At 40.0% G+C, this 24,157-nt stretch overlaps 1 protein-coding gene across 1 annotated transcript; it reads left to right on the forward strand.

Moving 5' to 3' along the window:
• On the forward strand, nucleotides 1-23,931 carry LOC135469716 (CDK5 and ABL1 enzyme substrate 2-like). Its single transcript, XM_064748278.1, has 14 exons — nucleotides 1-494; nucleotides 4,530-4,574; nucleotides 7,424-7,533; nucleotides 8,474-8,597; nucleotides 10,621-10,707; nucleotides 11,195-11,330; nucleotides 11,835-11,937; nucleotides 14,890-14,967; nucleotides 16,429-16,529; nucleotides 18,901-19,007; nucleotides 19,602-19,638; nucleotides 19,843-19,905; nucleotides 21,655-21,759; nucleotides 23,348-23,931. Exons 1-14 carry the CDS (start codon nucleotides 1-3, stop codon nucleotides 23,486-23,488), a joined length of 1,731 nt encoding a protein of 576 aa, XP_064604348.1. The 3' UTR covers nucleotides 23,489-23,931.
• The last annotated feature ends 226 nt before the right edge of the window (nucleotides 23,932-24,157 follow it).

Consider the following 24,157-nt stretch of genomic DNA (forward strand, 5'->3'; position numbering starts at 1 on the left):
ATGGCGGCTGCTCGAAACAAACGGCGTCTGCATTCGGGCAGAGAACGACGAAGGCTCGCCGCTATCAACTTTCTTTCGAACATTTCCCTGGATGGAACTCACAGTGACACTAAGCTTAACATATTCAACTGTTCAAATCATGGATCGGAGAGAAAAGAGATCGTATTATCGCCGGCGATAGGGTTGTTGGAAGAAGAAGAATCCGTCGCGCGGTGTGCTGTGAATGTGCACGATGTGTCAGATGCTGGCAATGACAGAAGGTGTGTGTCACTCACAGAACACACCGACACCTCTACAATATTACCGTCATCGAAACCGGCCACATCCAGGCAAACAACATTCTTAACACTGACAACAGACTGCGGAAAGAATGTCTCCCAGCTTTCTGATGATTCAGCAACTGACATTTCATCCACCTCCATGCCGGCGCCGACGTCAGTAACACAGCTGATTACCGCTAAAGAGGACCCTGCCGTCACATACAAGAGATGGAGGTAGCCTATAGAACAAACTATAATGTTGTGACAGTATAAACTAATATTTTGCCCACGCCTTTATAAATGACCAGCCAGCGCCATGAACTATATAAGCTACAGGGTTTATGGGAGACACAATTTCAGAAGAGTTCCAAGTGGGGGCGCTCGAGCATATGCCGGATGTCGGGGTTAGAATCTTTGCGGTACATGAGCTTTTCTAACCCCAACTTCCAGTATATGCGCGAGCGCCCCCCCCTTCCCCACGGAACTCTCGTGAACTAGTGTCTCTCACAGGCCCGACAATTTTATTATTATCGTAACCTAATTTGATTATAGAGCTACATTATATTTTAGAAATATAGTTAGCCTGAGTACACTGACTGTAAGTTGAGGAATATTTGGATAGGCCTTATTCATGGCTGGTCAGCTTGCAGACCTCGCCATTTTCTAAATGGTGAAGAAAAAGATGGAGGCCTGAATAAGCACTCCACTATAGTATTACCTCTAGCTGGTCAAATTCAGGTTGTATCATCTATTCACGGACTGGCTTCAGTACACTACTGTTGCCCGCCAAATAATGTGTCTGTTCGTAATCATATTCATCTCAGCTATAGATTCCTGCTTGGAGTCCCCATGTGTATCATCCCTAGTTAATCCTCACAAGCATGAAACTGGGGGAAGCTAGACAAATTCAGACTCCAACCACCATGTTATTCCCTTCACTGCAAGGAGTATGCATTCAAAGATGACTGCTGGAGTTCAAATTTATTCAGTTTCCACCAGTTTCATGCTTGTCAAGATTTATTAGGGATGAGGCACACAGGGACACATATCGACTATGAGTTTGGACAGACACATTATTCGCTGGTCAACACTAGTGTATTGAAGCCAGCATGGGAAGTACAGAGATGTTCAAGGATCAAGACAGGGCTGTGGTAGTATATGTAATCACTGAGCTAGTGTTGTGCATACTTTAGATAAAGTGTATAAAGCATTAATAGAAACAAAGATTGAGATTTTTTGTGTTTTCTGACATCACCTCCTGCCTTATTACCATGACCACAGCGACCTTGCTGTTGTTCAAGATTTGTATACAAAATTTGCTAGTGGTGGACTGACAGTGATGTAAAGCGGACGTATAGAGTGATGCATGAGCTGTTAGGCGTATATCCCATTATCACATGCAGGTTTGTAATGGTAATCTAATGAATTAAAGTTCCACGAGCACCATGTCTCCAGGCTATAGTATCACCAGTAATTTCAACGTCGTTTGACAAGGTCACGTGAACACATGAATCGTCTCCAACAGTCAAACCCCTGAACTCCACAATTTGTTGTTGTCTCTATTTTAAATAGTGCAAAATTGTGATATATACGTAACCCAATCACAGAAAATTAAAAAGTGCTTTGCAAAGATGTGTCAATAGATTAACCCTGTTAGAAAAAAAATTGTTTGGTGGCGTAATGATTAGAGCATGTGCCTCAGAGTCAGTAGACCAGACCGATTTGGGTCATACCAAAGACTTCATAATGGTAGTTGCTGCTGCTTTGCTTGGCACTCAGTGGTGAGAGGCTAGAGCAAGGAAACATGGCTGGTTGGCCCAGTGTCAGGATAATGTGAGGTGGGTGGGGTGTCATGTCTGGTGCTTTCGGCATAATGCTTCAGTGGCGGCAGCACTTTGGCGAGATGGACTCCCTTTGCCACAAAGGCTCAACATATGTACACAAACCTAATGACTCCTCGTCATCATATGACTGAAGAATTGTTAGGTACAATGTTAAACCCCAAGCATGCATACACAGAAAGAAGAAGCTACAGAATTCCACCAAGATGGCCGTCTTGAAAACATTACAGCACATGTACCACTTGGCCTGGATGCTTTATTTTTAGAAATGATCCCTTCTTAGATTACCATTACAAAGTTGGGTACGTCAACAGGAAGGGGAGATGTTATGATGTAGCTGTGACCAGCTAGAGGCAAGTGGAGTAATTTTTTGTGGAATTGCTATGGATACAACATCCCAAACCTCTGGGTATTTCCCTGTCAGTATTTAATACCTCCGTAATGTTTCCCACTTTTCCCATTTTCTCAATTGCCATTTTCTTGCTCAGGCAATGGGGATTGAGAAAATGTTAGGAAGGAAAAATTTCGAAGGTTCTAAGTGCAGTTAGGAAAATACCCTGTTTTGGCATTGACCTCTGTTGAGATGTATCACTAGCATAAAATGTCTAATTTATTAGGCTATATAATGCTTCCCCTTTCATAGTGAACTCTATTTGGTGAAAGAATGGCATTCCAGTGAGGTAGTGTTATGAAAATGTTGGCTTTGGGCCCAGCCTGTAACAATGAGACGCCGTTGTGATGTGTGAGCCAAATAATGTTAAAAGATGTTAATGTCAGTTAACCCCAGTCAATAGATGTTAATGTCAGTTAACCCCAGTCAAAAGATGTTAATGTCAGTTAACCCCAGTCAAACAAAGAAATGTAGAGTGAAAACCCAGACTAGGGATAAGTTAAGGACACTTGCTGACCAAGAGAACTATCTGCTGGTCAAGAGAACTATCCGCTTGCCAAGAGAACTACCCCTTACCCAAAATTAATAGTTCACAGCTAGTTTCTTAGCTTTGTCAGCCCATAATCATGTGAAATTAGGTTTACTTCGAAACAAATGATTTAGGAATTTCTTGGTCATTTATTACTGGTACATAAATATTTTCTACAGGTGTCTGAGACTGAAATGTTTAGTCAAGCAGCTAAGTATGTAGGACAAGTTCCAATACAGATCTATATTCATGTATAGAGCAGTTTAACTTTACCTTTGTGAATGCACATTTATAAAGAATTTAAACTGTGAGGATTGGCCAGCAGCCAGGGGTACAGGCTGGTGTACATGTGGTACCTGTGATATGTATAAACAGTCACATCCGCGATGATCCATGTCCACTGCACACTTCACCTCCAGCACGGGGTGTGTAAAGCATTCAAATCTATATACACATACACTGTATGTGCAACTTGAGCCGTACCTCTTTCAGCCTTTTTGATATAGTTTATCCTTTGTGCCCTGAGTTTATATTTATTGTTTCGGCCAAACGCTCAGGTCACTTGTCTGTTTGTGGTGACCAAAGATTTTGTGTGTGACAGATTCATGCACTACATATTAATGTTTATATTTATAGTTATACTTCTGCTCTCATTGAGAGGAGCCACAGTGTGCATGTTACTCTTAGCTTGGAATGACATTAATAAACTCAAATGATGAACTCTGAGGATATATTGATAGCCATAGGGGATCCAGCTTTTCATCGCAAGTTCATAGAAGGAGGAAAAGAGACCAGAGCACTTTCTACTACATTTGCATGTATCTCATCATGTAGGTGTGGCACAATAAAGATGTAAAAGTACTATTTTGCATCTACAACCATTGTCTAGTAAGAGTATTCACACGTTTTCTTTGTTTTTGAACATGGCCACTGTTTAGGTGTTAGTAGGGGTAGCACATGGAAAACATGGGCATTCATTATGTGTGTGTGTCTGCCAGAGGTCTGTTCAAGGAAACAGTTCGTGTTTTCTCAGTGCTTTAAAGCCTGTACTATGTGAGTCTCGTATGGTCTTAGAGTAAGTACTGTATGAGGACTCCTCTTTAGACTGAATTGGGTGGATAAATTACCTGTAGGTCTATACATACAAGTAAGAGCACTGGGCTCACAGGCTACCTAAACTGGTAAGAGTATGGTAGTGATTGGTTTTGAATAACAAAAAGCATACCATGGTTATATTGTAGCAAGTGGTGATGTTTTGTGTCTGTCTGCACATTTTTTATTTTAACTTTCACTCTGCAGACATAATCAGAACAATTTGAAATTTATAATATCACCGTTTTTCCACAAGTGAAGAGTTGTCCAGCTTTATGTAAATTTATGTGCACATTTCTGATTCAAAAACACTATCCTGTGCCTGAGTTGACTTTGTGAAACTATGCTTTACAGTGGTCTGTGTTATGTCATCTTCAGTCCAATATTTGCGCTAATTTTGTCATTTCATTTTCTAGCTCTTTTCAGGACGGAGGAAAGACCGGGTCCCCAGCTTTATTAAGGTGTTTTCCCCTTTCTGTACATTGTGGCTTTGATATGAAGGCTTTGAGTTATGACATTACAACATGTCACAAGTCAGTGTAGAAATGTTGTGGTCAGTAGGCAGGTCTTGAAATTTCATATCTGTTAATGGTACATACATATATGTCAGTATACTTTCCACATTATGTAATTTTAAAGTTAAAATCTGCTTGGATTGATTTATTTTGGATTCCAAAAAGTACCTTATGACTGTATCAGGTATTGGTTCAGGAAACAGGACTTTGAAGTGGATGACAATTATACAAAAAAAGAAAGCCTATCCCAAAATCTATAACCAACCACAACCGTGCTTAAGCTGTGTTTTTAAGCATTCTCTTGAATGAAGACCTTCAAGTAACAGTGAAGGAAATGTTCTAAAAAAAAAGACCTTGTTACAAAGAAATTGAAATGAATAAAAAGTGCAGTTTATCACATAGGTGATTGACACATTGACACAAAGACATATTACATGTACATGTAGGTCAGCATGTTTGCTGAAGATAGTAATTGTACCATGAGGAAGACAAGAACTGTTGTCATTGCTGTATGTCATAACTCAAAATCTACATCTTTGTAACTGTACAGGCATTTCTTCCCCTAGTTTTAATGGACATGGCTGTTTGTTGTGGTTTGACTGTGGTGTGAAAATGGTATTATTCGAAGTTAAATATCTGCCTGTGTATTTCTGTCAGAAGATGCTTTGTGCTTCTATACCTGCTTGTGACTGTTATCTAACCTTTCACCAATGCCACATTTATTCACACCTCTGTTCCATCCTCTTCATCCGCTCGATCCTCTCAATTTACATTGCACATGTATCTGCCTCAAGTTAAATCTTAACTTTAAATCTTGAAGGTATACCTTGAAATGTTTTACAGTATGAGTAAGCATTAAGTTTTAGTGCCATCAAGACTATACCTGTAATTAGTCTTCAGAGAGATTATCTGAAATCTGAAAACAAAGTGCAATTTGTGTTGTGTGCATAACCCTTGTTAATGTGAATGATGATGAAGGCATTTTATCAGTCCTAAAGTGCTTTAAATGCTTTTCTAAAGTCTTACAGAGTTAACTCCTCTGGAACAATCCAGGAGTTGCTGACTTTTCCTGTCAAATGCTTGCATCATCTGTGTCATACAAGAAGGATTGGGTGTACATGAATGCTTTATTGGTTTAGGAAGGGTAAAAAACATGAAACAATAATAAAGTGACATAGAGTCTTTACCTGTCCACTCAGGCAAAATTGACCTGGGGATATTGTTTATAGTGTTTGGCATCTGTCTGTCTGTCTATCTGTCCACCAATTGTTTAAAGATCTGTGCCTCCATTACCTTTTAACACACCGACTCTTGGAACTGTACATGTACTTCTGGCCGAAGGTTATTCAGCCAGTGTGTTGGCCATTGTTTTTTTAAAGCAATGTGCTGCTGCGCAATGGAAAGTTGTGCTTTTGATACTGTTTGTTATATAGTTTGCTCTAGTTTAGATTTACATGTAATTCAGACATTAGATTTGTTGTGTAAAAATGATACTCTAGAATAGGCGTAGATGGTAAAATTAGATACGCGTAATTTGTATATGTATAATTTGTATATTGAAACACTGTGTATTTCGAAGAGAAAGGTTTATGGTGTTATATCAGTGGGTATTTATAAAGTCTTTGCACTACATGTATGGGAGTGTGTTGAATTGTTACTATCAGAAAATTCATTGCACAGTTTATAACAGGTTTTGTGTCCCAAGGTTTGTGCCCAGATCATTTGTTACTAGCATGATTTTACAGCTATTGTTTTTTTCATGTGACATTTGGCAGTATTAAAATTTGTACAGAAGTGACAAAGGTGCAAAGTTATTTTTCACCCCTCCCCACCTCCCTAGTGCTCCCCACATAACGACTTTGTTGAACCCTCTGCTGACTTTAACCTCATAACAACTAATGATTCCAACTTGCCACTCCAGAGTCGATTTAACATTTCAGGAAGCAAAAAAAGTTAAGACTAGCTTTATAGTTTGTGCTATTTATCTTTATTGACTTGCTTAAGTAAGTTTAAATAAATAAATGAATGTAGAAGGTGATAAATAAAACAGCTTGACTATTTAAGAAGAATGAATTTTAGGCTTATATATATATATATATATATATATATATATATATATATATATATATATACATGTACATGTCAGTTTCCTAAAGATATTGTCGAGTGAAATGCTAGTATATAAAGGGAGGTGAAAACAATAGGCCTGCTCTGAGTTACCTCCCTTTTCCCACAAGAGCATCTATGACATAACGCGAGATTAGTTTTGAGAGGTGAAACCAAGAGAAGTTTAAAAGTAAAACAAAAACATATTAGCGTTTGACAGTTGTAGAAATGTTGATATTTTCAGCTTACATAGAAAATATATACATTTGACAGAATCGCCGAAACCGTCTAATGTTTTTAATTACCTGTGAGTGTGTTAATAAAGCCCATAATATTTATCCTGGGCTCTCCAGATCAGTTTATATAATTCAAATCTGTCTTAAAGCTAGGTTTTCAATTAGCTTATGCAGCTCTAACTCCTAAAACATGCTATTAGCCATTTTCAGAGGTCCCATCTAATTTCGGCTTACTCCTAGAAACGCACCTTTTAAACAGGAGAGTGACCTCAAGGGAGATAATTTGGTGCAGCCCTATTATAACACTAATGATCTTTGGTCATTAGTGCCTACAACAAAATGTTGTACTTCACTGTTTACAATGTATCTGTTTCTTGTGTAGCAGCTACTGTGTGCTCTCTATTGCGTGACCATCAGTTCACCATAAACTGACTTTTACTGATGTGTTTTTAGGGCAAGCTCCTACTCAGGAGATCGGGAGCGAGTTGGGAGAAAGAAGCTGCCTCTAGGGCATGAATCTGGGATTACTTCCTCTCAGGTGAAGGCCGGGTTCGAGAAAGTCGGTATGTCCTCTCATAACCACAATAATAAACTGAAGTTGTCACTTTTAGTTTGATTATCTGTACACTAAGCTTTAGTTTTCTAAGTTTTTAATTTTGCTTGAATACACAGGTTCATGTATGAAAATATTTTAAAGAAAGTTGGTGTGTCCACACCATAACTGTGGATCAACTTTGAACAATAGAATTTTGTTTCAAAGTTGTTGAGATTTACCTTTTGTATCTGTTGATGCCATATTGTCTGTGTTAATCTTACACTGACATCATTATACATTGTGTGCACAGCCTAAACTGGAATGTAGAGGCACACGCTCCACTAGTACTGTACACATATGCAAGATGATTTTGGAACTGCTGGTATCAGAAATTGGTTATTTTTTGGAAATTAGTAGTGATTTTTCATTTAGTGTAGTGAGGTGGGTTAGTGACTGTGATTTTGACGGCTGCAGACTATTGAATATTCATAAGAAACAATTTTGTTAAATGATCATATGCATTCAAGTCAAGAGTTTATCAAAATGGCTGCCTCCCTTACCAAAGTGTAGACCGATTATATCAGGTACATTCTGGTTGATTTATAGTCTGAAAAGCTGTGTTTGTTAAACAATACGTGTCCAGATTATTCCTACAGGGTTGTGAAAGGAATTTCTTAAATTTCTGAAATGTTCAATATATCAAGTATTTGGCACCAATATCAAATGTTGTTATGAAAAAAACTCCTTTCAAGAATACATGTATTTAACTAACGGTGGGAGGAAACTGGGCATAGCCTGGGGTAGCTCTGTCAGTAAGAGCATATGTGAAGTTGTGTTACTACTTAATGTCTTTTGTGGTGAGCATTAAAGATTTTAAACAGCATAGAGCTATTATGAAAAAAGGAATGAGGCAAATGATCAAGAGTTTTCTTGTTTGTTTCTTTGACAGTTGTTGTTGTATATTGCAGCTGAACGACTTCGGAGATCGAGTTCCATCTCTGCAGATTCCAGTGACTCGAGTACACGAGGCACTAGAGAAATCAGATTTATTCTGATTGATCGCTTGAGACGGCGGCTACTGAGAAATGAACGGTAAATCTGATATGACTTCGTCCTGTTGTAAAGAGACACTTGTCACTTCAGGCCATTGACCAATGAGGACTGTTGTTCCAGATCTGGAGGCTTTTTATACAATGGCAGAGGACTTTCTTTTCTTGATTTGATGTATCTGATGTACATGTGTGTACTTCTAGTTGAACAGCTCAGCAAAATAAGTAAGGAAAGTAACCCTGAGGAAATTCATTTTGATGATCTCAACTTTAATGATCTTAATGACACACTTCTCCTGAGGATGACGTCATTAAAGTTGAACTATTGGGAATGTAAAAGTGAATCTCTTCAGAATTACATGTACTTTCGTTATTTACTGTGTACTTTTATATGTAATCCTTTTTTACATGTTTGAATGTACATTGTTAAAATTTCCCTATAAGCAACACATGGGCAAAAATGGCTGGGTGTGGGCACAAGTTGATATAGAAGTGGCATTTATCTGTTTCAGAGTGGTTCAAGTTGATATAAAAGTGGCATTTATCTGTTTCAAAGTGGCACAAGCTGATATAAAAGTGGCATTTATCTTTTTCGGAGTGGCGCAAGTTGATATAGAAGTGGCATTTATCTGTTTCAGAGTAGTTCAAGTTGATATAGAAGTGGCATTTATCTGTTTCAGAGTAGTTCAAGTTGATATAAAAGTGGCATTTATCTGTTTCAAAGTGGCACAAGTTGATATAGAAGTGGCATTTATCTGTTTCAGAGTGGTACAAGCGGATATAGAAGTGGCATTTATCTGTTTCAGAGTGGTACAAGTTGATATAAAAGTGGCATTTATCTGTTTCAAAGTGGCACAAGCTGATATAAAAGTGGAATTTATCTTTTTCGGAGTGGTGCAAGTTGATATAGAAGTGGCATTTATCTGTTTCAAAGTGGCACAAGCAGATATAGAAGTGGCATTTATCTGTTTCAAAGTGGCACAAGCAGATATAGAAGTGGCATTTATCTGTTTCAAAGTGGCACAAGTTGATATAGAAGTGGCATTTATCTGTTTCAGAGTGGTTCAAGTTGATATAGAAGTGGCATTTATCTTTTTCGGAGTGGTTCAAGTTGATATAGAAGTGGCATTTATCTGTTTCAGAGTGGTACAAGTTGATATAAAAGTGGCATTTATCTGTTTCAAAGTGGCACAAGCTGATATAAAAGTGGCATTTATCTGTTTTAGAGTGGCACAAGCTGATATAGAAGTGGCATTTATCTGTTTCAGAGTGGCACAAGTTGATATAGAAGTGGCATTTATCTGTTTCAGAGTGGCACAAGTTGATATGGAAGTGGCATTTATCTGTTTCAGAGTGGCACAAGCTGATATAGAAGTGGCATTTATCTGTTTCAGAGTGGTTCAAGTTGATATAAAAGTGGCATTTATCTTTTTCTGAGTGGCACAAGTTGATATGGAAGTGGCATTTATCTGTTTCAAAGTGGCACAAGTTGATATAGAAGTGGCATTTATCTGTTTCAAAGTGGCATAAGCAGATATAGAAGTGGCATTTATCTGTTTCAAAGTGGCACAAGCAGATATAAAAGTGGCATTTATCTGTTTCAGAGTGGTACAAGTTGATATAGAAGTGGCATTTATCTGTTTCAGAGTGGTTCAAGTTGATATAGAAGTGGAATTTATCTTTTTCGGAGTGGCGCAAGTTGATATAGAAGTGGCATTTATCTGTTTCAAAGTGGCACAAGCAGATATAGAAGTGGCATTTATCTGTTTCAAAGTGGCACAAGCAGATATAGAAGTGGCATTTATCTGTTTCAGAGTGGTTCAAGTTGATATAGAAGTGGCATTTATCTGTTTCAGAGTGGTTCAAGTTGATATAGAAGTGGCATTTATCTTTTTCGGAGTGGTTCAAGTTGATATAGAAGTGGCATTTATCTTTTTCGGAGTGGTTCAAGTTGATATAGAAGTGGCATTTATCTGTTTCAGAGTGATTCAAGTTGATATAGAAGTGGCATTTATCTGTTTCAAAGTGGCACAAGCAGATATAGAAGTGGCATTTATCTGTTTCAGAGTGGTAATGGTATCCAAGAAGAAGGCTCCTGTGGTGGTATCCTCAACCCTGGCTTACAACAGGGCCACTCAGCATGGCATACGCAGGTACGATTCACCAGCACATGCTGTCATAGGTCTGAATGAATAAGGTGACCATGGGCTTAATTTATGACATACTGTAACCTGTCTGTACAGTCCAACTTTTTCGGACTAGTTTTGTATACTCAGGAGGAAAGTTACATGAATGATGGAGTTTAAAGTCTGCCTCTTTCCATTTAAATCATTGACTTTATTTATAATTATTGGATGACGAATAACCTAGTTGAAATCTTGGCTGAAAATCTGTGGTATCATGCACACATTTTGTCTTTAGTGACACATAATATTTACAGTTAATCTGTGCCTTATTATAAATACATCTTTAATTTGTACAGATATGAAAACAGTGACTATCTTAGCTTAATGGAAAATTCTCCTTACTGGTGAATGGACTATTCAAACCAGACTACGTTTATGGAAATCTTGAACATGGCCAAATGCTGCATATCTTGACATGCCTTCTGACTTCATGTTGTGTGATGTTTTCTTGTAGACCCGACATCAGTGAGGACGTTCCGATTGTACGTGTTCGTCATTCGTCGGGGACTAGCCTTCGCCCTATCTCCACCACTTACGAGGATATGTTGACATTTGGCCTCCAGGTGCTGGCACGGACAGAGGATGGGCAGGTGGGTTTTCTCTCTTGTGGGATTAGACATAAATTGAACATCAACCTAGGTGGATAGTGCTGCAGCAGGGTGGATGGCACGTATGTCTTCACATCTTCGTGTATCTTCATCATATCTTGTGCAGGAAATCAAATTTACTATCCACAGTTAAGAGAACGGTAAGGCTTTTTTTTTCTTTTTTCAAACAACATGGTACACTTCAATGGGAAATGAGATGTATCTCAGTGCATATAAGGTACAAGGTGCAACTCCTAACACAGAAGCACCCATTGTGTGGGTTCAATCCCATTGTTTGACAAGGAATTTGTAAATCCCTTTGCTCTCACTGTCTGTTGGGGCCCTGGTGACAATAAGCGGTAGACGACGCTTGTAATGATTTATACTGTGTGATGCTGGTTTAAGACCTGCCTCCACCAGCGTGCAAGTCTGTACGTTATTTGACTGCAAATAATTGGATTTTGTGCACGTACATTGTTACTTAGGAATGTTTGTTTGATGTTTCAGGATGTATCATACAGCGAGTTTCTGGTGCCATCGCGGTACCAGCACATTGTCAGGTCACCACACCACCATGAGCAGGCATTGCTGGATACCCAAGGGCATCATGGTAAGCACACTGATTCCACGCTCACTTTGGCATTTCTTGAGTGCTTATTTACAGATGGTCAGACTTGCTACTAACGTGCAACGTGTATTCAGTTTTAATAGCATGAACTAAACTTCAGAGCATGATCAGGGAATTATGAAACATGAAATAACATCAATCTTTGCTGAGAGCACTGGGAGTTAGTTTTATAAAACCATATTTGTTATGTGAAGTTAAGGGCTTACTTAACTATTAAAGTGCACTTCTTGAAACGTCTTGAAGCTTCTCGGGCCTGAATTATGGGAAACCTTGACAGTTTTCATCAACTGTTACAGGCCTTGTCATTGATACTGATCAAGGTTATGGCCCAGGATGAGCTGTCCACAAATGCCAAAGCCAAAAGGTTCTAAAATACCTTTCCTAAGCTCCACCATCTCCCCCCTCCCCCACTCCCCTCCCAACCACTCATCCAACCCACTTTAAACCATTAAACCATTAAAACACTGCAGTGTGCCAACCCTGGTGTTTGTATTAGGAAAGGTGTTGATTGTGGAGAAGGATAACAGAGGCCTCTGTGAAGTAATTGTTAGATTATCATTACCTGGGCAGCTTTGAAGCCATATGCTGTTTGCTATAATTATAAATTATTTACATGCATATGTATGTACATGTTGTAGCTTTCAGCATATTGACAAACAGTGACAGATCAGGTAGGAGGTTCCATAGGTAGAGCTGGAACACACACAGGTGTCTCACATGGAAGGTAGAGCTAGGCCCCATTTTGTAAAAATTGCACCTACATGTTAATATTTCAGGGGAAAAGATTTAATGCAAACGAAAATTTAGCAATTATTTGACACAGGCCATATGTACATGTGGTGCTATAGCAGGTTAGGGAACATTTCTAATTTCTGTCCGCTGAATTTGTGTTACTACGTTTATCTGTGATCTTTACGCTGTCGCTTTTCCCCAGCGGTTTTGTCCTATACATTTTCTTGTACATTGTCTGATACAATTTCTTATCCAGTACTTTATATTATAACTTGTCATGACTGTGAAGGGTGTGCCCAAAAGACAAAGCATATAAATTAGCTGTTCAAAGGTCGGACACTTTTTCACGGCATTGAAGGATACTCATTTCACCTCTCTCAAACTCCGCGAGTACATGACAAGCTCCACCTAGTTGATCTATGTTGTAGCCACTACTCATGTCATTTCACCTCTCTCAAACTCAGCAAGTACATGACAAGCTCCACCCAGTTGATCTGTAGTAGCCACCACTCATGTCATTTCACCTCTCTCAAACTCAGCAAGTACATGACAAGCTCCACCCAGTTGATCTGTAGTAGCCACCACTCATGTCATTTCACCTCTCTCAAACTCAGCGAGTATATGACAAGCTCCACCCAGTTGGTCTGTAGTAGCCACCACTCATGTCATTTCACCTCTCTCAAACTCAGCGAGTATATGACAAGCTCCACCCAGTTGATCTGTAGTAGCCACCACTCATGTCATTTCACCTCTCTCAAACTCAGCGAGTACATGACAAGCTCCACCCAGTTGATCTGTAGTAGCCACCACTCATGTCATTTCACCTCTCTCAAACTCAGCGAGTATATGACAAGCTCCACCCAGTTGATCTGTAGTAGCCACCACTCATGTCATTTCTCCTCTCTCAAACTCAGCGAGTACATGACAAGCTCCACCCAGTTGATCTGTAGTAGCCACCACTCATGTCATTTCACCTCTCTCAAACTCAGCGAGTACATGACAAGCTCCACCCAGTTGATCTGTAGTAGCCACCACTCATGTCATTTCACCTCTCTCAAACTCAGCGAGTATATGACAAGCTCCACCCAGTTGATCTGTAGTAGCCACCACTCATGTCATTTCACCTCTCTCAAACTCAGCGAGTACATGACAAGCTCCACCTAGTTGATCTGTAGTAGCCACCACTCATGTCATTTCACCTCTCTCAAACTCAGCGAGTATATGACAAGCTCCACCCAGTTGATCTGTAGTAGCCACCACTCATGTCATTTCACCTCTCTCAAACTCAGCGAGTACATGACAAGCTCCAACCAGTTGATCTGTAGTAGCCACCACTCATGTCATTTCACCTCTCTCAAACTCAGCGAGTATATGACAAGCTCCACCCAGTTGATCTGTAGTAGCCACTACTCATGTCATTTCACCTCTCTCAAACTCAGCGAGTATGTGACAAGCTCCACCCAGTTGATCTGTAGTAGCCACCACTCATGTCATTTCACCTCTCTCAAACTCAGCGAGTATGTGACAAGCTCCACCCAGTTGATCTGTAGTAGCCACCACTCATGTCATTTCACCTCTCTCAAACTCAGCGAGTACATGACAAGCTCCACCCAGTTGATCTGTAGTAGCCACCACTCATGTCATTTCACCTCTCTCAAACTCAGCGAGTATATGACAAGCTCCACCCAGTTGATCTGTAGTAGCCACTACTCATGTCATTTCACCTCTCTCAAACTCAGCGAGTATGTGACAAGCTCCACCCAGTTGATCTGTAGTAGCCACCACTCATGTCATTTCACCTCTCTCAAACTCAGCGAGTATGTGACAAGCTCCACCTAGTTGATCTATGTGGTGGCCACGTCATTTCATTTCTAGTCATGTCATTTCTTCTCATGGCTTCCATCTTCTGACACACCTTACTAGAGGTGTCTGAAATCAGTTGTACTGGATGGGTTTATAAGTGTTTCATACGCTCAAAAGTAACATCATGAACAAAGTTGTGCAAAAAGTTCTACTCTCACTCATTATCATTTTGTTTCCTGAGCTACAAAGTTTGATACGAATCAACTTTGAAAGTTGTGCACATGTACGGTTACTTTCCATTGTACAGGCAAAAAATGTCTGAAGTCTCATGTGACCATTGGTCAAGCATCCTTGACCATTTTTATACTAATGTTTGATGTCGTATGCTAACTTCTCCAGTCCTGGCACACAGAAGTTTCTCTTATGACCCTACCCTAGCACAGAGAATGACCACAACCCCATCCATTCTGGAGAAAGGTAATTCCCCGTGTTTTGTGTGAGCTTTAGAGGAATACCCTTAACATCCGCTTTTTCTGTATGTGTGTGTAGTGTGTATATTCATTATTGGTGTACCAGTATATGTGATCTCTGTAGACTTGCTGACAATCCTGTACTTGCTACTAACAACTCATGTAGGTTCTTATGCTCACTGCAAATTAAATCTGATTAGATTTACTCCAAATGTAATATCTCTGCTTTTACCATTTTCACAACTGCAGCCTCTGTAAATCACCAGTGTCCTGCCACAGATTTTCCCTTCCTCATGTGCATATAACTCGCCATACATACATTTGCTGGATTACAAAAGTGGTCTTTGATAGATAAAAGGCTGACAGTGTTATTACTGAACACTTTTTCTTGTGTACAGGGTGTTTTATGTCAGGAAACTTTCTCAGTTGTAGCGGTGTTGAGTTCATGCTTTACTCTGCACTTGATTGAGTAATGTCATATTAATGACATGAGTTGTCATACTCTTTGTGAATCAATTCATGTTTTGCATGTACTCATGCATGGAAGTGGCATTTCGCGTTCTGCTTGTATGCTTTCTAATTGGCAGGTTGTCATAGTGTCTGTCTAATCCTAAGCAGGTTTGACACCTTGAGAATGCTTCCTTGCATCTAGTTAGGTATGATGTTCTTGTTTGTAACAGAATACTGGCAATGTTGCCAGTGTTGAAATGATAAATGAGCATCAGGTATGGAGGTTTTTATGGTGGGTACATGTTCTGCCTCTGGGTGGGAATGTATGTTTTGTTTTTGAGTATGGGAAAATCAAGCAATGTTTCAATGGCAGTGGACATCAAGTGTAAAACCTTTATGGTGCTTTCCTGCCCTAGAAGCCTTGGCAATGCATGTTCTGCTTTTGTGCTTTGATAGTCACACAATGTTGCAATTAGGACAGGTAATGAGCGTCAGTTGTCTCGCATGGGGAAGATTTTTGTATTCTACATCTTTTGATTCATTGGATACAAATTGGCATTACATTGTCATCTGTGTTTTATAATAACAGGGTGTGGCCATATTGTAAGTATGTTGGGGCTACAGCACCCTACAGTCTGAAACTGGGCTTCTAAAATGTGCTGAATGCATGTACAGTAAATGTATTACAATGTAGCATACATGTACCTATACATAACACAGATGGGTTTAATGGTAAGCCTCGTGGACAGGCAACTCACTAATCACATACTGATGGTTTATTTCTCAGTGGCTTGTGGCTAAACATTTGCACTAAACAATGGCAGTAATAGTTAACTCCATGGATCTTGATGTGTTATCTGTTATGATTTCTGGGTGAACTCAATTGCTTGACAGTACGTAAATAACCCAGTAACTTCAAGTCTATGTACAGTTGCTAAAGGTTACTGGATTATTTATCATGCTGATTCTCTTATCCAAACCCTTATTACTCATGCCAGAGTTACCTCCCTTGTTCCAGTTGCAGAGGAGCCTGACGCAGGTTATGACCCCTGTGCACTGGATGACCCTGAGCTGAGTTCAGGAAGTTACCGCACTCTAATGACCTTCCCCTCCTACATTGTAAGTACTTTGCTTGTTTTATGTTTCAGCAATTGCACAGATCCCTGTCACATATGTTCTAATGAGGAAGAGATGTAGTTGTCGCAAACATATTAGTTCTATATTAGATTTTCAGAAGTTGAACTTCTTTGATTCAAAGGTGTTCTTAAGTCATTAAGTAACAACTTACTCTACGAAACTGAACCCATAAACACACAGCAAAGCCAGTATGATGTGCATTTTGGAATTGTGCTGTACTGCTTGGAAAAATAAAAAACATGAGCAGTACCATGTGGCATCCAACACAGAGACAAGGGTAACATAATACAGCACAGTCATGAACTTTGCGGTACTGGAGCCGGTTTCACAAAGCATGCTCAGCACTTCTAGCAACCAATACTGTAAGTATTTCGTGGCCACGGTAGCTACGTGCATGCAGCCCTATTTATGTGTTGTTTGATGAGCCCCTGATCAGCAGCCTCACTGTACATAATCCCAACCACACAGTACCACTAAGTACATTGTGAGATGAGCCCCTCATCAGCAGTCTCACTGTACATAATCCCCAACCACACAGTACTGCAAAGCACATTGTGAGATGAGACCTTGGTCAGCAGTCTCACTGTACATAATCCCCAACCACACAGTATCGCTAAGCACATTATGAGATGAGCCCCTCATCAGCAGTCTCACTGCACATAATCCCCAACCACACAGTACTGTTAAGAACATTGTGAGATGAGACCCTGATCAGCAGTCTCACTGTACATAATCCCCAACCACACAGTACCGCAAAACACATTGTGAGATGAGACCCTGGTCAGCAATCTCACTGTACATAATCCCCAACCACACAGTACTGCAAAGCACATTGTGAGATGAAACCCTGGTCAGCAGTCTCACTGTACATAATCCCCAACCACACAGTATCGCTAAGCACATGGTGAGATGAGACCCTCATCAGCAGTCTCACTGTACATATGCCCCAACCACACAGTACCGCTAAGCACATTGTGAGATGAGACCCTGGTCAGCAGTCTCACTGTACATAATCCCCAACCACACAGTACCGCTAAGCACATTGTGAGATGAGACCCTGGTCAGCAGTCTCACTGTACATAATCCCCAACCACACAGTACCGCTAAGCACATTGTGAGATGAAAACCCGGATCAGCAGTCTCACTGTACATAATCCCCAACGACACAGTACCGCTAAGCACATTGTGAGATGAGACCCTGGTCAGCAGTCTCACTGTACATAATCCCCAACCACACAGTACTGCTAAGCACATTGTGAGATGAAAACCCAGATCAGCAGTCTCACTGTACATAATCCCCAACCACACAGTACTGCAAAGCACATTGTGAGATGAGACCCTGGTCAGCAGTCTCACTGTACATAATCCCCAACCACACAGTATCGCTAAGCACATTGTGAGATGAGACCGTGGTCAGCAGTCTCACTGTACATAATCCCCAACCACACAGTACTGCTAAGCACATTGTGAGATGAGACCGTGGTCAGCAGTCTCACTGGACATATGCCTCAACCACACAGTACTGCAAAGCACATTGTGAGATGAAAACCCGGATCAGCAGTCTCACTGTACATAATCCCCAACCACACAGTATCGCTAAGCACATTGTGAGATGAGACCCTGGTAAGCAGTCTCACTGTACATAATCCCCAACCACACAGTACTGCTAAGCACATTGTGAGATGAGACCTTGGTCAGCAGTCTCACTGTACATATGCCTCAACCACACAGTACTGCAAAGCACATTGTGAGATGAAAACCCAGATCAGCAGTCTCACTGTACATAATCCCCAACCACACAGTACTGCTAAGCACATTGTGAGATGAAAACCCAGATCAGCAGTCTCACTGTACATAATCCCCAACCACACAGTACTGCTAAGCACATTGTGAGATGAAAACCCGGATCAGCAGTCTCACTGTACATAATCCTCAACCACACAGTACTGCTAAGCACATTGTGAGATGAGACCTTGGTCAGCAGTCTCACTGTACATAATCTCCAACCACACAGTATCGCTAAGCACATGGTGAGATGAGACCCTGATCAGCAGTTGCCCTGTACATATGCCCCGACCACAGCTAAACACATTTTTAAAACCAAGGTAGCTTGTGGCGTACTGTGCAGTATATGCCGAGAACCATGTGGTGAAAATAGTGTTGTGATAGGTTTGGTTGTTTAACACTGGTTACTACGATTACCATTTATCTTTTTCCAGATATCTGTGCTTGACTTTGAGACCATTCAACACTGGTTACCATTGTTACCATTTATCTTTCTCCATGCCGCTATGATTGACTATGTGAGACCATTCAACTCTAGTTACCATGGTTACTATTTCTCTTTCCTTAGACCTCTGTGATTGACTATGTGAGACCATCAGAGCTAAAGAAGGAGCTGAATGAAAGGTTTCATGAAAAGTTCCCACAAATTCAGCTGACCCTGAGCAAATTACGCAGGTAAAAACAACATTCATATTTGTACAAATGCCTGTATATATGTATATATTAATAGTTCAGCCAGTGATGTTGTTTAAGAGCTCTCGCTGACAAAGTGATACGTGTCTTTACACCTTGACTAAGGAGCTGAGAACACATCCAGCTGTATTAGCCATCAGTGTGGCCAATACTGTGGAACTGAGAACACATCCAGCCATATTGGCCGTCACTGTGGGCAGTACTATGGAGCTAAGAACACATCCAGCTGTATTGGCCGTCACTGTGGCCAATACTGTGGAGCTGAGAACACACTGTGGAGCTGAGAACACATCCAGCTGTATTGGCTGTCACTGTGGATTTTTGTTTATCCTAGGTACTACCCAGCTTTCACTACCATCAACCTGACTGCTGTCATTAAAGCGAAAAGTTTTTGACAACAACAGTACATTACCATAAGTTGAATTAACTATTCATAACTTCAGATTTAGGACATCATAATTGACAGGAGTACTCATGGAGTGTTCATGATAATATATAGCTTTTATATGTGGTAATACTCACAGTTGTGAAAATATTCCTATTGTCTCACTGTTCTGTGTGTTGTGTATTTCACAGCTTAAAGAGGGAGTTGAAACGAATTGCTGCAGAAAAGGTGAATATAAACTTAATTACAAACATATTTATTGGCACCTTATCAAATGTAGATGATTTTTTGTTGACTTCATTTTATTTCACAGTTATTGCCTGATTAATATCAATGTTGCCCCAAAGTTTTTGCGCAGGAAGGTTTTCCTGTGTTCATGACAAGATGTTACACTATTTGCGATGATTTTAATACTAACCTTTTTTATTTCAGTGCGGAGTAGATCTGTGGACAGTGGCACAGTCTTATGTGTATTATGAAAAACTAACTTTGAAGGTAACTTTTGAATTCAAGTAACATTCAGGCTACATATTCTGTATGAAAATTCTTCTTGTATGCAAAATGCATGTTTATATCTTGTTTATGTAATTTGATTTTGGTACTCAATTACAGTGGTTAAGATACATGTAAATCCTTTCAATGTCTTGTGAACAGTTTGAGACATTAACCAAACACTGGGTATACATGTAATTGTCTTGGAGTAACAAGGATTCTTGTTTATGCCTGCACCTGTTGAACTGCAAAGATCAGCCTAAACTATCGGTCCACTGGATATACCTTTTACATTGTCACTTGATTCAGGTGTCATTGGAAGACTCACGAAATCACAACAGCGAAAACACTGTAAGACAGGCCATTCAGTGCACTGGTAGTGTACTTAATAGTGACCATTCCTTCACTCATTGCACTGGTAGTGTACTTAATAGTGACCATTCCTTCAATCAGTGCACTGGTAGTGTACTTAATAGTGACCATTCCTTCACTCGAGCACTGGCAGTGTACTTAATAGTGACCATTCCTTCACTCAGTGTACTGGAAGTGTACTTAATAGTGACCATTCCTTCACTCGGTGCACTGGTAGTGTACTTAATAGTGACCATTCCTTCATTCGTTGCACTGGCAGTGTACTTAATAGTGACCATTCCTTCACTCAGTGTACTGGAAGTGTACTTAATAGTGACCATTCCTTCACTCGTTGCACTGGTAGTGTACTTAATAGTGACCTATCCTTCACTCGGTGCACTGGTTGTGTACCTAATAGTGACCATTCCTTCACTCAGTGCACTGGTAGTGTACCTAATAGTGACTATTCCTTCACATGGTGCACTGTTTGTGTACTTTATAGTGACCATTCCTTCACACAGTGTACTGGCAGTGTACTTAATGGTGACCATTCCTTCACACAGTGCACTGGTAGTGCACTTAGTAGTGACCATTCCTTCACTCGTTGCTCCGGTAATGTACTTAATAGTGACCATTCCTTCACTCAGTGCACTGGCAGTGTACTTAATAGTAACCATTCCTTCACACAGTGGAGTGGTAGTGTACTTAATAGTGACCATTCCTTCACTCGTTGCACTGGTAGTGTACTTAATAGTGACCATTCCTTCACTCGTTGCATTGGTAGTGTACTTAATAGTGACCATTCCTTCACATGGTGCACTGGTAGTGTACTTAATAGTGACCATTCCTTCACTCCAGCACTGGCAGTGTACTTAATAGTAACCATTCCTTCACACAGTGTAGTGGTAGTGTACTTAATAGTGACCATTCCTTCACACAGTGTACTGGTAGTGTACTTAATAGTGACCATTCCTTCACTCGAGCACTGGCAGTGTACTTAATAGTAACCATTCCTTCACACAGTGTACTGGTAGTGTACTTAATAGTGACCATTCCTTCACTCGAGCACTGGCAGTGTACTTAATAGTAACCATTCCTTCACACAGTGTACTGGTAGTGTACTTAATAGTGACCATTCCTTCACTCGAGCACTGGCAGTGTACTTAATAGTAACCATTCCTTCACACAGTGTACTGGTAGTGTACTTAATAGTGACCGTTCCTTCACTGGTGAGGATAGGAATACTTTTTTACACAACATGTAAGCCATCAGACTTAAACTGAAATGTGGAGACTTGAAACATATTACAGCTCACTTTACTTCTGAGCCAAGGCCAGTGTGAATGAACATGGCTCATACAGAAAGGTAGATTTGATGTGACTATTCCTGTTTTTGTTGTAGCATCTGATAACCAAGCAGAACCGTAAACTGTGTGCTGGAGCCTGCCTGATGCTGTCTGCCAAGCTGAATGATGTGAAAGGCGCAGATCTGTCAAAGCTTATACAGGTCAGAGTTAGAAGATGTCACAGGTTACATAGCCACTGGCCATACATGCGTGTATTAAATGTAAATCTTCAACCATTTCAACCTCTACAGCACTTTTTTCAGTGGAATTTATGCATACAATTATTATGAAAATGACACCAAAAATGATTTATTTGTGTCAGTAAAGATGCAAGTTTCATGAAAGTGTGCAGATAATTTCTCTGCATGCCATAGTTCTCTCAGAATGTTGGAAAATATTGGTTGCACAGGTGGTTGAAAAGGTTGAAGAATTCGATAAACCCTCTCTCATCTCTGAACCCTCTCGCATTTTGTCTGAAGTTAATAAAGCAATAATGAGGATAGTTTTACCTGTGTATCTTTTGAAATTTTTGGTCTTTAAAATATCAGTAATGTTAGCAACCTCAAACAAATACCCCATCAGTCCTCTAAAACTCTTTTCCTAAGATTGAAAAGTGGATCACTGTAATTGGCTTAAGATATGATATCAGCTGCTGTAAGATGGTTAAGGTCTCTCCTATATTCATGTGCGTATTGTATTTTCAAAAAAAAAGACTGTGACATTATAACTGGTCATATGAAAATCTTACACACAACAGAGGGAGACTGTGGCATTAATACTGGTCATATGAAAATCTTACACACAACAGAGGGAGACTTTGGCATTAATACTGGTCATATGAAAATCTTACACACAACAGAGGGAGACTGTGACATTATTACTGGTCATATGAAAATCTTACACACAACAGAGGGAGACTTTGGCATTATTACTGGTCATATGAAAATCTTACACACAACAGAGGGAGACTTTGGCATTATTACTGGTCATATGAAAATCTTACACACAACAGAGGGAGACTGTGGCATTATTACTGGTCATATGAAAATCTTACACACAACAGAGGGAGACTTTGACATTATTACTGGTCATATGAAAATCTTACACACAACAGAGGGAGACTTTGGCATTATTACTGGTCATATGAAAATCTTACACACAACAGAGGGAGACTGTGGCATTATTACTGGTCATATGAAAATCTTACACACAACAGAGGGAGACTTTGACATTATTACTGGTCATATGAAAATCTTACACACAACAGAGGGAGACTTTGGCATTATTACTGGTCATATGAAAATCTTACACACAACAGAGGGAGACTTTGGCATTATTACTGGTCATATGAAAATCTTACACACAACAGAGGGAGACTGTGGCATTATTACTGGTCATATGAAAATCTTACACACAACAGAGGGAGACTTTGGCATTATTACTGGTCATATGAAAATCTTACACACAACAGAGGGAGACTGTGGCATTATTACTGGTCATATGAAAATCTTACACACAACAGAGGGAGACTTTGGCATTATTACTGGTCATATGAGAGACAAGTCATTTTTAACAGGACATGTAATTCTTAAGATTTCTTTTTGTTTATCATGTGTGTTTTTAACAGATGAGGAATGTCATGGATTATTTGGGTGCACCCTCGTTGTGAATACTGACATGTAACCTGCTATTGCTCAAATCATTCTTCTGCAGTTATCCACTTGTTTGTTTTTTTTTTTCATTTCACAGTGTACCGAGGATGAGTTCAGGCTGCACAGAAAAGAAATGCTAGGATATGAAATAGCCGTGCTTGTTGCTCTGGAGTTTTCCCTTCATATTCCTGACCAGGAAGTGTATCCTCACTACCAGAGGCTGGTCTGCAACTCCTGACACAGACTGCTCTACAAATCCTGACACAGCCTCTTCTCTCTCCTCTCAGAAGCTATACATCTGACTGTCACTCTACAATTGGAAACATACTCTACTGTTCCAAAGACAGGATTTTTTTAACCCTTTTTAATACATTCACCATTCAGTATATTCTCTACTAATACAAATAGAAGGTCAACGACCCAGGATCCAATACAGTCCAGAAATGGGTTAATCTTCATCATGTGACACCCACACTTTTAGTCTGTTTACAGTGTCATCTACACCTTGTACATGTCCAGACTCTAACATCAAAACCCAGGCCTTTCCAGGTCAACACTATGGTTGTTTGGCCCACCACAGTATTGTCCTGTATTTTTGAGTACTGCCTAGAATGTATTGTCAAAACATTGAGCAAGTGGAAGCAAAAAACTTGTTATGACCTGTCTTTTTCTAACATGAAGTGTGGTGAAGGACAGGATATTTTGAGAGTGAATATGTTTGTATGAGAAAAGAAACCAATGTGTGTGTTGTTCAACAAACTGTTATGTCTTAGACCCTTGTGCCCGTTGTCTCAAGTCAGTTTTACCATCATCTTTCACCTCTGTTCTCATAGTGTGTTAGCAGAAATCTAAAAGTCAGCAGCGTACACATCAGCCCAGTGAACCGGTTTCAACAGCTTTTTCAGGT

The sequence above is a fragment of the Liolophura sinensis genome, chromosome 7, assembly GCF_032854445.1.
Source record: "Liolophura sinensis isolate JHLJ2023 chromosome 7, CUHK_Ljap_v2, whole genome shotgun sequence".
Taxonomy (NCBI): Eukaryota; Metazoa; Mollusca; class Polyplacophora; order Chitonida; family Chitonidae; genus Liolophura; species Liolophura sinensis.